Genomic DNA, 15404 nt, shown 5'->3' on the forward strand with positions numbered 1-15404 from the left:
TTTATAGATAAAGTTGGATTAAAAGCTACATTAGTATCCGTCCAGTGTAAAAACGTGCACGTCCTGAGAAGTGACGGGCTTTAGATTACACTGTCCCCTAGTTTTACTTGAGTTTCTTTCTTAAATTGAAGATTAAATTTGACAAAGTCAACTTAAACCATTTTTCTGGTCAATCAGCAATGAATCTTGTAGAGTTTACAGACGCAGTCTTAATAATACTTCCGCTCTGCACCACTGAAAAGTGCCTCAGATTTCCCAGGAGCCTCTATAACGCAGCATCACGGTGGTGCCGTGTGCCGGACGGTAGATGATTGGGTATTCTGTGTGCGGATCAATGGACTCTCAATCGACTGCTTTCCCCCTGCAGGTGCGCGGAGAGCATGCTGTGCGTGGTGCCCGACATCTCGGCCTTCCGCGAGGGCTGGCGCTGGGTGCGGCAGCCCGTCCAGGTCCCCGTCACGCTGGTGAGGAACGACGGCATCATCTACTCCACCACACTGACCTTCACTTACACGCCGGAGCCCGGGCCCAGGCCGCACTGCAGCGCCGCCGGGGCCATCCTGCGGGCCGGGAACTCCAGCCTGATCAGCAACAGCAGCCAGGAGCCCGGTGCCGCCGTCTACGGCCCCAATAGCACCGGCAACCCGGGAGTCACATCCTCATCCTCCACCGCCGCGGCCGTGGTCTCCTAACGCACACCGGAGGCCGCTCATTTCGACATGCCTTCAGAGCAAAATATACCAGGAGGTATATGAAGACTATAGGAAATAAACAGAAACTGACTCACTCTAAAGTGCTGCGTATTAATTTTGGATACCAAGAAGCTGAAATGGAAAAAAAAAATCGGTGGGACAAAAGGAAGCGGACGCAGGGGGAAGTCTGAAGGAGCGACACCACAAAAAAGGAGCACGCTTCTCCACACCCCACCCCCCTCCACCACCCCCCCCCCCCCCCCCCCCCCCTCCTCTCCTGTGGTTACTTTGGGGACCCGCCTGTCCAGTCCTGGTGTTTGGAAATGAGTGAAGTTCCTGCAGGCTCAGAGCACCAGCACCTTTCTACAGCTGTGAGAAATGGGGGAAACCCCAACAACGATACATCCACCGCGTACAAAATAACGAAAAGGAAACATTTTTCTTTCTTTCTTTCTTTCTTTCTCGCGCCTCCCCCTTTTCGCCCCCCTCCCTCCTCCCCTTTACGATCCCTCCTTTTTGTTGGGCGGTAATCCGCGGAGTTGGATGTGTCGTCGTTGGCGGGAGCGCGAGGATGCAGAGGGACACACCTAAAACGTGACGATAACATAGTTTTTATGGACCAAGGATCTTGTATAAGCTTTAGTAAAGGTACATTTTTCTCCATACCTTTTTTGTATTAAACATATAGTACACTTTTGTTACCAAATAGTTTCTATTCTTCCTCTGAGCTTGGGCTTTGTTTTCCCCCCTTTTTTGAGGTCCAAAATCCCCCCCCCCCCCCTTTATGTTATTGTGACCTTACTACAAACGCCTGCTTTTTCAGTCTTTGGATTGACTTTGTTTTGATACTCTTGCTTCTTCTGTTGGGGAAAAAAAACCTGAAGTTTGTTTATTTACATAAGCGAAGGTTGTTTGTTTTTTTTTTTTTGTTGGTTTCTTTTTTTCTTTCTTTCTTTTTTAAGAAAATTGGGGAATAACCTCAGAGGGCCTATTTTTTATCATTGGTTTTTATGAAGTCTTTAAAAAGAAAAGCTTTAAGCAACGCCTCTGCCTTGCCTGCAATACTCTATGTGCGCTATGTCTCCTGGAAACGTATACACATCAGTACTTCTCACACGGAGCCATGGCAACATTTGCAGAACACGTGAAAAAAAACAAAAAACAACTAGACTTCCATTGTTACGAGGAAAAAAAAAAAAAAAAAAAGTCAAGTTTGCCATTTTTTTCAGACGAGTGTAAAGACTTAAAAGAATAGCCTTAGTACTGTATATTCTTAAAAAGCAAGTCACATATCTGCTGTTATTCATCCGTTGCTCTGGAGTCCTGCACGCGTCCGAACCGGCATCACTTCTTTCTGACGGGACTATGAGTTACGTCTTTATACTAAATCGACAGCGATGTAGTTTCCTCGCCCCGGCTGAGCAACCCTTTAAAAAGAACTGACAGCGTAGACCGACAGAATAGTGGATATCTGGACGTTTGTGTGATCACGCTAAAAAAAACCCAGAAGCATCAATTCGTCTTGGGAAACGTGTGTTTTAAGGTCAAATCTTCTCCATATCTACCGTCTCTTCCTTAAATATGAACAGTGAAAGTGAAAACGCGTTGTTTTTGCGTTTTTTTTGTTTGTTCTGTACTTGACAACATCGGTTGTATGATTGGGATGGTTGTACTCTGCTGCAGAGGAAATCTGGAACCGATCAGAGGTTTTGTTTTTTGGGATTACGCGTTTGAATAGCAGCGTTTCCTTCACAAATCCCTCAAGCCTTTGCACAGGACTGTTTACTAGGGCTTCTTCTACTTGTTTCAGAGTTACAAGATGGTCCTGTTGTGATCATTCTTTAGAGGCTTTTTGTCATAATCTACAATTCTTTATGATGTAGTCACTGTTCTGATGGGACAGAAGAAACGGCACCAAGTCTGTCGGTAGGCTGCATGATCTCGTCGTAATTTGACACCAGCTCTATTGTGCTGCTGTTGGGCCTGGAGGGAATAACCGTATATGGAGATCCGTAACTAAGTGGCATCAGCTTGATTAAATCTTGAGATTTTATAACAGTTACGTGACCCTTTTGGTCACACGACAGATGTAGCAGGATTCTGTGTTTCCTGGTGCGACTCTGGTGTGTGACGATAACTGGCTTCAAAAAGATCCGCCTTTACAGCGCCGGTATCGCAAGAAAACGTCAAACTTGTCTCATTCTTCCACCTTGCCTGAATACAAGCACACACACACACACACACACACACACACACACACACACACACACACACACACACACACACACACACACACACACACACCTACACCTGGACGCCGTGCAGGACTCCGCTGCTTCATCATCACAGCTACCGTCGATATCCACACCCAGCGAGGTGTTCTTCCAGTGTGATGCTGTACTTCCTGGTGGCATTTAACTCCCAAAAAAAAAGAGAGGGACTCTTTTCAATTTGATGTGGCCTTACTGAAAACTTCAATTACAAAAAAAACAAAGAGAAAAGTTTCTTTTTCCTTTTTTCCTGAAAGGAAAAGATCCTTCACCTTCCTCCTCCTTATCTGCTGTTTACTCGTCTTGGAAGAACCTGTGCACGGCACAAAAAAGCAAGCTGAACGCCTCGCTTCTTACCGCGGGGGGGCTCCGCTGTTCCTCCGACCGCCGTTCTCATGCAAAAGCAGCCTTCTGAAGGATCTCCGCCTTCGTTCTTGGTGTACAAGTACAAGTAACCCAGTTTTTGTTTTTTTTGTTTGTTTTTCTTTTGTATTCTCATGCGGTGCCCGGCACCTTCTCACTTTTGGTACAATAATATTGTCTCACGAGCGTTGTAAGCTCCTCTCAGCCTTCTTCTGGTTCTTTCTTCGATACGTGCGGTGGTTTAGCGTCTTCTTTCAGAATGTGTGTGTGTGTGTGTGCGCGTGTGTGTGTTCGCGTGCCTGGTCCGAGTAGTTGCACTCATCCATGTTCATGGCAACAGCGCCTCCTGTAGGGAGTATAAAGGCCTTCTAAATGTGTATTATTGGAATATGTGCATTTTTTTCTCTCTCCCAAAAAAAAAAAAACCAACAGCAATATTGTACAGGTCATTTCATTGTTTTTGTCCGCCTGAGCACTAGTTCACCAGCCAGCAAATATGTGTGTGTGTGTGTGTGTTTCATACGTAGTCGCAGTGATGGAAAACTGAGTCAGACTCGCTCCATTTTTCTTTTTTGTTCCGACTCCTCTCCGAGAAAAATTGGGTGTTTTCAGTCTTCCACCGGGATCCAAATGTCTGAATTATTGTGGATAAACATTCAAAGGCAATACCTGTGATACCTACAGTACGACTGTATTCACTTCTGGGAAAGAAAAAGAAAAGAAAAACTGAACAATACTGTAACTTGAATGTCTGCTTAATGAAGTATTTCAGCATTTTTTTCTTTCTTACTCACAGACCCTTAAAACAACAGGAACAAAAAAAAAAAAAAAAAGGGTCTCGCGCCCTCTTCCCTGTAAAAAAAAAAAAAAAAGTTAACTTATGCCCTTCGTTCGGCCCTCCTCGTTCGGCCCTCCTCGTTCGGCCCTCCTCGCCCACCTGTGTGTCATTCATGTTAAATGTTTTATATTGTAATATTGATATTTTTTAAATTATTGGTACAAAGTCCCCCCCCCCTCTTGTCTTATGTCAAAAACAACAACAACAACAAAAGAGAAGTGCATTATTGCCCGTGCTGCCTAGGTTGGCCTGGGGGTTGTGTATTTTTTATTTTTTTTTGTTTGTTTGTCTTATTTTGGAGGGGAAAAAAAAAGGCCACTTCCTGTCTGTCCTGGAGAGTGTGGAGGAGTCGAAGGTGCTGCAGCAGCAGTGTAGCATCACGTATCGACCCCGGACCCTTTACTCTGCGGGATGTAGGTCACCAAATCTTAACTGTAGATTATTTTTAAGCTTTGTGTGTTTTTTCTTTGTCGTGTCGCTCTACTTTTTTATTTTTTTTTTATTTTTTACACAAACTGCATTTAGCATCACACCCCATCGCCCCCGACAGCTCCAAATCTATGAGGTCATTTCTTTGTTTACACGTTATTTCGCTTTTAAAGGTACAACATGAGCCACTGTAGCGTCTAGTCTAACCCTACCACTTCACCAATTCATAAACCCCTGATTCTTTTAGGAAAGGGATTTTTAAACAATTTCCACCAAAGTGCTGGTGTTTAGCAGTGCGCTTTACGTTTTTTTTAGAGCCTGTCCACACGAGAACGCCGATTCGTGTAACCGCGTCGTTTTTGGCCGATCGGCCACGCGGTGTGGCGTTTTAGGGAGCCGGGAAACGGAAAACGCTGCCCCGGGTTTGCAGGTTTGACGGGCAAGACGTGACATTTTTGGCGGAAAAACGATGACGTCATCGCCGCAGCTCTGGACCCCGCGACGTCATTTTACAACAATGGCGGACGAAGGAGTCCACCGATGAACACTTGGTTTATTTGGATGCGCCGCGTCGTCTTCCCCGGTTGTGGTGTATTTCTGAGGCGGAGTTACAGCGCCACCGAAAGGCCCGGCATATGTACTACATCGTTCAGAGTGACGTGGGAACGGAAAATGACTGGACGCTGGTCATGTTGTACCTTTCAGACCCCCCCCCCCCCCCCCCAATTCTCTTCCTGGAGTCCAAAACAAAAGCAGCTTTTATCCCGTTGGCTCAAACTGATCAAACTAAAAACAGTGTCGCCTTGACAATCCGAGCTGGTTTACAGTTTATTTTCCTCTTGCAGCGCCTGGAGTTTGAAGAGAACGGGGACGACATGTCTCGTGTGTCAAAAGGGGTCGCAGAAAATGTTACATGCATCTTTCTATTTTCTAATATCATTCTTAACGTGGCGACACAGCTTTCAGAGGGAAAAGAAACCACCATCTCATTAGATGCTCTTTAGAGAATATCTTAACAGTTTTTTTTTTCTCTCTCTGTGTGTGTGTGTGTGTGTGTGTGTGTGTGTGTGTGTGTGTGTGTGTGTGTGTGTGTGTGTGTGTGTGTGTGTGTGTGTGTGTGTGTGTGTGTGTGTGTGTGTGTGTGTGTGTGTGTGTGTGTGTGTGTGTGTGTGTGTGTGTGTGTGTGTGTGTGTGTGTGTGTGTGTGTGTGTGTGTGTGTGTGTGTGTGTGTGTGTGTGTGTGTGTGTGTGTGTTTTTACACCTCCAAAAGCAGCTGTTCTCGTGTTTGTTTGTTTTTATAATGAGCTCTGAACAATGTATGTATCCTCTAATATGCCAAATGTCTTTTTATAATGTAGTTTTCATGCACTGCTAAACGAAACAGGGCAGAGTGAGAGGCAGCTTTAAACAAAATTAAAAAAAAAAAAAAAAAAAAAAGAATAAATAAAGGAGTGTGGAGCCCTTCTCTGTCGCACTCAGCCTTACTTCTTCTTCAGACTCTGGCTGTTTGCACTACAGAGCGCTAACCTTTCTATTTCTCTCTCTCCCACACGTCATCCGCACTTCTCCGTCATGTTTTTTCTGTGTACATTTTCTCACCTCATTTTTTTAATTATATTTTTTTTTTAACATGCAGCTTGTTGTGCTTAGCTTCGCTACAGACCCATCACTTTTTTTTTTCTTTTGTCTTTTTTTTTTCCTCTCTTCCTCACGTCCTTCCACTCTCTTTCACTTCTCTCACTGTATCTGTGTATTATTCTAGTAAATGGTAAGCAGAGGTGTCATTGTGGTAGTATACTCAGTGCTCAAAGGGTTGCTGATGGTAGAAACCTGTGCCGTTTGTAACATTTTAGCAATAACGTCAAAAACAAAAGGGGATGGTTTTTTTGTTTTGTTTTTGTTTGTTTCAGATTTTTTTTTTTTGGTTTTTTTTTTATAACATACTTTAGTTTGTTTTTGTACATATTGCAGCTCCAGACATTGCTCAAATCTGTATGTCATTAAAAGAAGAAAAAAACAAGAAAAAACTTGCAATATTGGCATAAAAATGAGAAATAAAAAAGTGATATAATATCTGACTCGTGTTTTGCTTCTTTTTTTTTTTTAATGGTCACCTGAAGTATTTAACCAGTACGTTTTTAAACTTATTATTTATTTTTTTTAATCTTTTGCCCCATGTTGACCGCCACAGAAACACACGGGGGGGAATACATCAAACCAGTCACTTGGATTATGTTTTTACATTCATCATCATGCAACAGGAATTTAAAAACGTTTTGTTTTGTTTTTTTTTCTTCTTCCATTAAACACAAAGAATAACAGAGCCACACTGAGGTCATGTTATCGACACGAAAACAAGTAAAGATAAGTTGCTACATCGATGCTGCGATATCTGACGGGTATGAGTCAGTGGAAATCGGGTGGAAATGCCGGGAATTCGCTCTTTGAAGAGGAGCTGCAGGTGGTGCGAATCCCACAGTGCGATAAGGCCTCTCCAGTTCCCCAAGAACACACCGTACCCTTAGTAACACACACACACACACACACACACTTTTCTTTCATATTTAAGACTACTGTTATGGAAACACAATTGACCGCAGTTCAGTTTTTTTGCGATATAAGGACAAATTTATATTGCGCAGCCCGGGTATTTAGTGTAAATTATTCTTTTTTTAAAAAATATTTGTAGCAGTTATCAAAGCTCGCTCTTTCTTCCGAACATTAGGCATGCTCCTTGCTAAAGTAAATAATTGCGTAACAAATTGTTATATTAAGGTGCGCAACCACCAAGGGGTTTGGGAAAACATTCTTATTGTGTCCAGTTTGGACTCTACTGCTACTTTAGTGCCAGAAACAGGACGGTCCGATCCGAATCGGTGCGTATTTTCCAAACGCGACGTTCCTGTATCCTCCATAGAAGTGTGTCATTTTTTTTATTGTTTGTGTAATTCGAATTACATCCACTAGGGGGTCGCCTGCTCACCTTACGAGCAGATTAAATTATCATGGCTAAAGTCATCAATTGTCAGCATTTTTACATCCCAACTCGGCTGAAGGAAACTGATTAACACTCGTGTAACCTTACTGAATCATCATTCGATCGTAGAGGTTTAATTTTTATTTTTTATGTTTTCTTGCGTCCTGACAGTTGACATTGGTTCAATCTGTGTTTTTGACCATTCAGGTTGACGAAGTCCTTCCAGCCTTGGGGTTAGGTTCTAAAAATACCTTGAGATGTGCTCTTCGTTTTTCTTTTTCTTTTTTAATTTAAATGGCCCGGAGTGTTTGCGTTGACCTTTCTTACCGGGCCGAGCGAGACGACTGAACTCGCGAAATAAGTCATGAGTCCAAAGCTTTTGTCACTGAAAATTGCTCATCTGATGCGCTTTGCTGAAACCTGCCATCGCTGTGGGGATTGAGGTGGATCGGAGTCGAATTGGTTTTTCTGCCTCATCGAATCTTTTGCTTTCTGGGTCAGACCTGTCGGCCCCCGAGGCCGAACGCGTTCAGGCGGCGTTTGCTGCTGTACATCCGCGTCCCGCCCCGCTCCGAGCCGAGGCATCTGTGCCGCTCGTGAACTCTACAAGCTTTAAGCTTTACATCACACGCCGCAGACTTCCCTTCATATGTTCGTGTCGGGGGCCGCCGCCGCTCCCGCGCGCGGACGTCTCCGCCCGGCTTATGTCAGCTCGCTCCACGCCGAGCCTCGGATGCCGGTGTAGGTGAAGCGTGTGCTGGCTCCGCTCGGCGGCGTATGACCATTCTGCTCGGGGGTCTTCTGCCCCGCTCTGGATTTGCCGCCCGCTTCTTCTTTAGTCATCCTACTTCCGGCTGACCTCCCTGATCGGCCGCCGCCACCGCCGCCCCCCCTGAAGCAGCTGCAGCAGCTGAAGGTGGCCAGCATCCCCTGGCGGAAGCGCTTGTTCATGAAGCAGTAGATGATGGGGTTGACGCAGGCCGAGGTGTAGGACAGCAGGTGGATGAAGGAGATGGGCGCGCCCGTCAGGCGGTAGGCCGAGCGCTGATCGAAGGCCTGCCACGCGTTGACCACGAAGACCGGCGTCCAGCACAGGAAGAAGAGGAAGACGATGACCAGGAGCATGCGGATCACGCGCTTCTTGGCCATCAGGTTGGACGTGGAGCTGCTGCTGAACGCCCGGCTCATCCTGGGCTTACCGCTGGGGCCGCCGCTCGTCCCTGCACTGACCGCCAAGCCCTTATTCTTGGACGGCTGCAGGTAGCACCCGTCACTGTCGCCGGGTTTGATGCTGCCGGTGCTCGGTTGTCTTTCTGTCGGAGAGAAGAAAGACGTAAGAGAGATTTTTAGAACCACAGAAATGGAGCTTCAGCAGTCAGTCAGATCAAAGAATGGGAGACATCCAAAAGTTTTGCCGGATTTATTCTCATGGGATTTCTTTTGTGTTTCAGCTGCAGGATTGTTCTAGAAAAGGTCCCAGGAATACAACTTCTTGACTGTAGGAATAAGGAATGTCATGCCAGAGACGCAAAATGACCATATTTTGCGGGAAATGATCATTTATTACGAATGTGTTTGACAGCAGCCGCAACTTTGTGACATTATATTGAAACTTCATTCATGGCGGCTGTGCTGAAGCCGGTTGTCGGTCATTTAGAAGGTTGTAGGTTCAATCCCCATCTTCCCCTCCACACAGTATTTCCATGTATCCTTGAGCAAGACATTAAAACAACATCCCTTTACCATTCATTGTTGCTAAAGCTGATAAATCAGCGAGGCGGCCATCTTGGATGGGTCCTCGTTTCGCCTCCAGCGTTTTCACATCTATTGACTATCAAGGCTTTTACACAATTGAAGTATTTAGAACTCACTGAATCTTCATGCATTTTGGTTTGTAGAAGTATGATCATTTTCCCACATTGCAACGCTGGTTACACGTCCTCGGTCGTGGTAAGATACCTGATTGGATGACGACCTGCTGTGATCAACTGAGCAATTCTAGAGTTTGGGGTGTGTCTTGCTATGAGGACTTATCGCCTTCCGAGTGCTGTCTCATTGAACAATGGCACAATTTTTATTATTGCTTACACTTTTATTAATTATTATTAATTATTAATAAAATTACTTTTATTAATATTATTATAGAAGCAAGAGAGACCTTCCAGTATGTGTTCATACTCTCATCTGTACTCATTTATAGGTGGCAGAAGTTTAAAGAAAATAAACTTGTTCAACCCTGGTTTGCAATATTTTCTATTTCCTGTCTAATTACTTCAAATGAGTGAACTAAAATGATGGCCAAGTTTATTTTTTTATTTTTTTTGTACAGCTATTATTGTGCCCGGCTTGTTTTTAACCTTTTTATGTGGTAAGATTCTGGTAAGATTTCATTTCCTGTAACAGCCGTCACAACTGAAGTCGACATAAATAGAAAAGTGAATTACTGCTGCAGGAGGCAGTTTGTCACATTATCAAGTTGGACTGCAGTGAGGGACTTTTGCACCTCAAAAGTGATTGCATTTTACATGAATAGCATAAATTAAAGTTAAAAGTCAGTTAAGTGTATTTGAAACTAGATGAAAGTCTGAGATGACATCTGTATCAATACAGGCCAGATTTTTCTGCAACTTGTTAAACTTTATACCTCGGCTGGACTTCCTGTTGGACAGCTCAAACTTGATCCCTCGGTAGAGCTCCAGAGAAATGAGACCGTACGCCGTCATCATGACAATGCCGGGGATGAGGAAGAGCAACAACAGCAGACACACATACCTGTAAACAAAAACAAAACAGCTTGTGTCGGGTCGGTGGGCGAGTCTCCACTGACTGCCGATGTGTCGGGAGTGCCCGGGGCTCACCAGGACTGCTGGATGACGTCGTTGGGCCACACCAGCCTGCACATGTGGCCCGTGCTGTTGTTGAGGCGGGTGAAGGGCTTCAGCGTGCTGGAGATGGGGTAGGGCAGCATCAGGATGAAGGACGCCACCCAGGTGACGGTGATGACCTTGGCGGCGTGGGATTTGGTCTGCCAGGCCCGGGAGGTCAGCGGGTTGCAGATGGCGCTGTAGCGCTCCAGAGAGATGGCCACCAGGTTGAAGGTGGAGACGCTCACGGAGACGCCTGAGCGGAGCGGGAACAAAATCATTATGTGGCTCTAACATCGAGTCGAGGCGTTGGAGGCGACAGGCCCGCCAACCTGCCGCCATTAAATAATGGGAAAATCATTTAGAATGTTTTGTTTCATCCGTTTTTTTCTACATTCATGTAATAGAAACTGTATTTTCTCATTCTAATTTGGTTGATTATGGAAAATCAACATTTGATGGGATGTGATTTCTTTTTTTCTATTTCTGTGGAAAGAACTACCGCTCCCCTGGGTGATAATACAGATTTTTTTATTAGCAATTTTAATGAAACTAAATCAAAATGGCCAAGTTCAAATGATCAAAAATACAGTTTTTATTGAATTTCCATTCAAATTAAATGATAATTTAATGTTTCACCCAAAAAATGTGATGTTTTTTTGGGTGATTCTTTTCAGGGCAGGAATTATTTGAGTCTCTGTGCAATAAACTTCAAATCTATTTGACTTAAAATGAATTCCATTGTGTGTAGATTTGTGGCGATCCACGCTTATAAACCTCATCACACTTTATCAATCGCCTTGGGGGAAATTCCAGGGACGTGTCCACTGTGGGATTTGGACCTGTGAACTTGTCGAATACATGTCAAACAGGAAACTCTCTCGCCCAAGAAAAAAAAAAAAATCAATAACCAGACGAGTAGAACAATCATCTTTGAATGAGATCCCCCAGCGGTCTGAACCTAAACCTACAGCAGCGGCACTCAGAAGATCCTCTTCTTCTGAAATAATGAGATTTATCCAACGTTCAGTTTCAACCCTGATCTTAGTGTTTTTGAGACTCGACATAACCGGGTCTCAGTAACACTACTCAGAAATATAACAACTCTCATCTTTGTTTTCTTTTTCCTGGCACGCTTTGTAATTGCTGAAAGGTTGAACTCGTCACAGGACGCCATGTTTTTCTTCACGTTTCACACTAATCCTCCACTGCTGAGCGTCGACTGAGGGCGACACCAGCTCGCCACATCGTCATCCATAACAATCCCGGGGGGGGGGGGGGCTCTATAAATACGCTTGAACAATCAGCCCGGGTTTGACCCGAGAGGTGCCACACGTGAACAGATAAACACGCGGACAAGTGATGCAGCGATCCCGCAGGACGAGCGAGCCGCGAAATGGAAAAAAAAAAAAAAAAACAGGATGCAAGCAGAAATGAAAATCACATTTCGGCGGCGACCTGTAATTGGATGAGAATGAGACATTAGCGTTCAACGCGGCTTCTGTAATGACTGCACTTTTATTGCGAGGCTCCCGGCGGCTTTCTGAGAGGGACAGGAAGAAACCTGGGGATTTGTCAGCGTTACAAGCAAATTAAAGCCACGAGCTGATTCGGGTCCCTGGTCGAACTGACTCATCGCCTCAGAAGTTGTGTGCATGGAAGATTTCAAATCCCTGACTTAAAATGATTAAGGCAATTCAAACAGATGGCCAGTGGTGCAGCCTGTGACATGCGGCTCATTTATACAAACATGGAAAATAAGACTAATGTGGCGTTTATGACTTCTTATTGTAGCTTTTTCAATCTTCTGCACACTGGATGTGACAGGAATATTTAAGAACTGTTACTAAAAACAAACAGTAATCACTATTTTTTTTTAGTTCAATGTGGATTTACTTGTGATACTGCATAGCCTAGTGAGTGAACTAATTTAAACAAATACATTAAAGGGACAATTACTAAAAAGGATAATTTGGGAAACACTTTTTCTTTAAAGTAAGTACCAAACTTTACCTGTAATTAAACATTATCTGACAAATACAAACCACATATTTATTATCCTGTACTAAAAATGTACTAAATTTAACCAAATGTGTTGGGATCTACAATCATATCAATAACAGTATCAGTTCAAATGCTTTAAAATTCAGTTTTTGCTTGTAAATTATGATCAAACAATGTATATTAACTTATATTTCTAGAGTTTTTTTTCTTTACAGCTATTCATACATTAAACAATCTCACTTTGTCCTCAACACTTCTGCATTAACATTTGGAAATACAAAAAAGTGAAATGAAACAACTGCTTATGGATTAGTAGAGTAGATAATAGATCAGAATGACACTTTATGTCAAAGTAAAGCTGTTTTCTTTTGTTCTTCTTAACCAAACCTTTACATTTTCACAACGAAATCATGTGCTTTTCACATTTTCTCTCATTTGTTTTGGGATAATTGCATTTTGTCCAATTTTATGAAATTTTATATTTTACACTGTTTAAAAAAAAAAAGCATGTTTATTTATTTTTCTGTATGGATTCCTCCATTAGTACAGAGGTGGACAACCCATCTTGAATTTCAATGATTTAGGAAAGTGTGGGTCAGGAATCCACACACACACACACACACACACACACACACACACACACACACACACACACACACACACACACACACACACACACACACACACACACACACACACACACACACACACACACACACACACACACACACACACACACACACATTTACTTTGACATAATTCAGAGTCACCAATTGACCTCAGATGGCACAGGCACAGGGAGAACATGCAACTTCTGTTTAAAGCCACAAAACCAGGACTTGAACAGGAGATATTCTCCAGGGGAGCCGTGCTTATCAATTCGTTTCTATATTTTTTTATTGAATCATTAATCTACAATATCATGTTTGAACTGACTTGGATGTGCGCTGATCACACTCACCCATGAAGTACATGGCCAGTTTGCAGATGCCGGTGCCGAAGATGAAGTCCCTCATGAGGTTGGGGATGAGGGTGAAGGGGATGCAGACCAGGGAGACCATCAGGTCGCTGACAGCCAGAGACAACAGGAACAGGTTGGTGACGGTCCTCATGCGTCGGTTCCGCAGCAGGACGGCGACGATGAGGCTGTTTCCCAGGACGCTGAGGAGGAAGATGAGGCTGTAGAGGACGATCCGCACCGTCTGGTTGATGTCTGGGAGGGGGAAACACATTTTAGGAACATTAAACTAATTTAAACAGCAAACTAATTAAGCTTTTGAGTAAAATCATCATATATAAGCGACGAAATGGAACAGAGCTTCAAAATTGCGCAAAAAGTCTTGCCTTTGTAATCTAGATTTTATTTTTATGAAGAGGATATAATTCCACTTTGTTCACTTGGCATGTTCATACTTTCTCTACAGCCGCGTGATAGTTATAAAAAACAATACATACAGCACACTACATCAGACTTCAAAATTATCTGATCCACATGCGTTATGCGCACAGACGCAGGAAAAGAAATCCTGGAGAGTTTTGTCATGAATCTGACACAGTCATCCCGAAGACAACGATCTGATCTTCGACACAACGTGTGATGCTGATTTATTCCGTAAATAAATATGGAAAGGCTGATGAATCATCCAAACCTTGAGGTTCGGCTGATGCGTCCAGCTCGTTCTCGCACTCGGAGATATTATTGATCCCAAAATTGCACAAAATCCTGTTCAGGTCAGTTGAGTTTAGGAGTATGTCGCGAATTGTGAACGGCTCCATCTCGCCTTTTCTCCTTAATCGTCAAGTAAACTCAGACACGCGAGTAGGAAAAAGACGTGCTCTGTGCGCAAAATGGGAAGAACAGAAGATCCAGAGAGCAGGGATGGATTTTAACCAGCCGTGGTTAAGTAGAAGGAGACATAGAGGAGAAGAAGATGAAGGAGAAATGATCTATCTCTCTATAAGTTGGTGTGCGCTCCTCCTGGTGCGCTGCGCTCCTCTGCTGCGTCCCGCTCACAAGTGGATGAGGCGCATTGGAGCGCGCACCGCCCGCCTTTAGGACCCCCCCCCCCCCCCCCCCCCCCCTCCTCCCCCCCTTTTTTTAAAGCACGAAGTGCTCAATAATCGCGGTCATATAGAAGCACGGCGAAGATTTCAAAGCGTGGCTGGCATTAAAGTAATGTCCGGGCTTATTTTCAGGGCACAATTTGCGCAAAATTCAAACTTTTGAAAGCGTAAACATAAATATATAATGGCTTTACAGAACCGCCAGAGTTGTAGTGCTCCAATTTTTTTTTAATTACGGTTGTGTTTGTTTCGTGTGAGCAGCAGTATGGAAACACACTGAGACGGAATATAATTGTTGTGGGTGAAGAGATTGACGGTTCCTCGGAACAGCAGTGAATGTGTTCGCGCTCAGCCAGAATGAGCTCGGAGAATAATTAAAGGCTCAGATTTGATGAAGACCTTCGTGAGACAAGCAGTTGGTGACATTTTCAAGTCCTGCTATGATTGTCCCAAACCGATCCAACACAGGCGAGAGAGGTGCTTCAGAACAATAACAAACCAATTTACAAACAAACAAACAAACAAACAAAAACAAACTCACCACAAGCCATCGGGAAGAGTTTCTAAGTGTGAAGATGTTGGGAATGTGGAAGAAACCATCGCTCAACTCATCGAAACAGTCCTGCACTGTAAACTCCAGTGTTGGCATTTGGTGCAGCTCAGTTGCTTCATCTGTTACAAGTCCCGTCACGTCCAGACAATTTTGAAAATAGTCCGGATTGCCTCACACAGAGGTGCAAATTATAATCTAATGGAAGCACCGGTTGCACAGCATTGTGATGAGGAGTAAAACAAGCCATATATCTCTCTTGCTCTCGATTTGAAGTCAATATTTTATGTGATTGAAGCAATCGAGAGGTTGTAACGTAGAAGCTGAGAGGTTGAGTTGAGCAATGAACGCTT

At 43.9% G+C, this 15404-nt stretch overlaps 2 protein-coding genes across 2 annotated transcripts in view; one reads left to right on the forward strand and one right to left on the reverse strand.

The window, feature by feature from the left end:
• rbpjb (recombination signal binding protein for immunoglobulin kappa J region b) overlaps positions 1-1879 on the forward strand; it is a 52578-nt gene extending 50699 nt beyond the window's left edge. Inside the window, exon 11 of the mRNA XM_080486616.1 lies at positions 368-1879. Within this exon, the coding sequence (XP_080342742.1) occupies positions 368-692 (325 nt within the window). The 3' untranslated portion in view covers positions 693-1879. The remainder of the gene's footprint in view (positions 1-367) is intronic.
• A 4818-nt stretch (positions 1880-6697) lies between these two features.
• cckar (cholecystokinin A receptor) lies at positions 6698-15227 on the reverse strand. The gene is made up of 5 exons (XM_080486536.1): positions 15043-15227; positions 13399-13650; positions 10428-10689; positions 10214-10341; positions 6698-8882 (listed from the first exon to the last, which is right to left on the reverse strand). The coding sequence occupies exons 1-5, from the start codon at positions 15050-15052 to the stop codon at positions 8272-8274; spliced, it is 1263 nt and encodes a 420-aa protein (XP_080342662.1). The 5' UTR covers positions 15053-15227; the 3' UTR covers positions 6698-8271.
• Between the last annotated feature and the right edge of the window lie 177 nt (positions 15228-15404).

This window comes from Lipophrys pholis (assembly GCF_963383615.2).
Source record: "Lipophrys pholis genome assembly, chromosome: 18".
Lineage (NCBI taxonomy): Eukaryota > Metazoa > Chordata > Actinopteri > Blenniiformes > Blenniidae > Lipophrys > Lipophrys pholis.

Excerpts from the sequence above, each read along its gene's own strand:
- cckar (XM_080486536.1), bottom strand. Across the intron at positions 10,690-13,398 it reads ACTGGCCATGTACTTCATGG|GCGTCTCCGTGAGCGTCTCC; the intron begins GTGAGTGTGATC and ends CGCTCCGCTCAG. Across the intron at positions 10,342-10,427 it reads GACGTCATCCAGCAGTCCTG|GTATGTGTGTCTGCTGTTGT; the intron begins GTGAGCCCCGGG and ends TTTTGTTTACAG.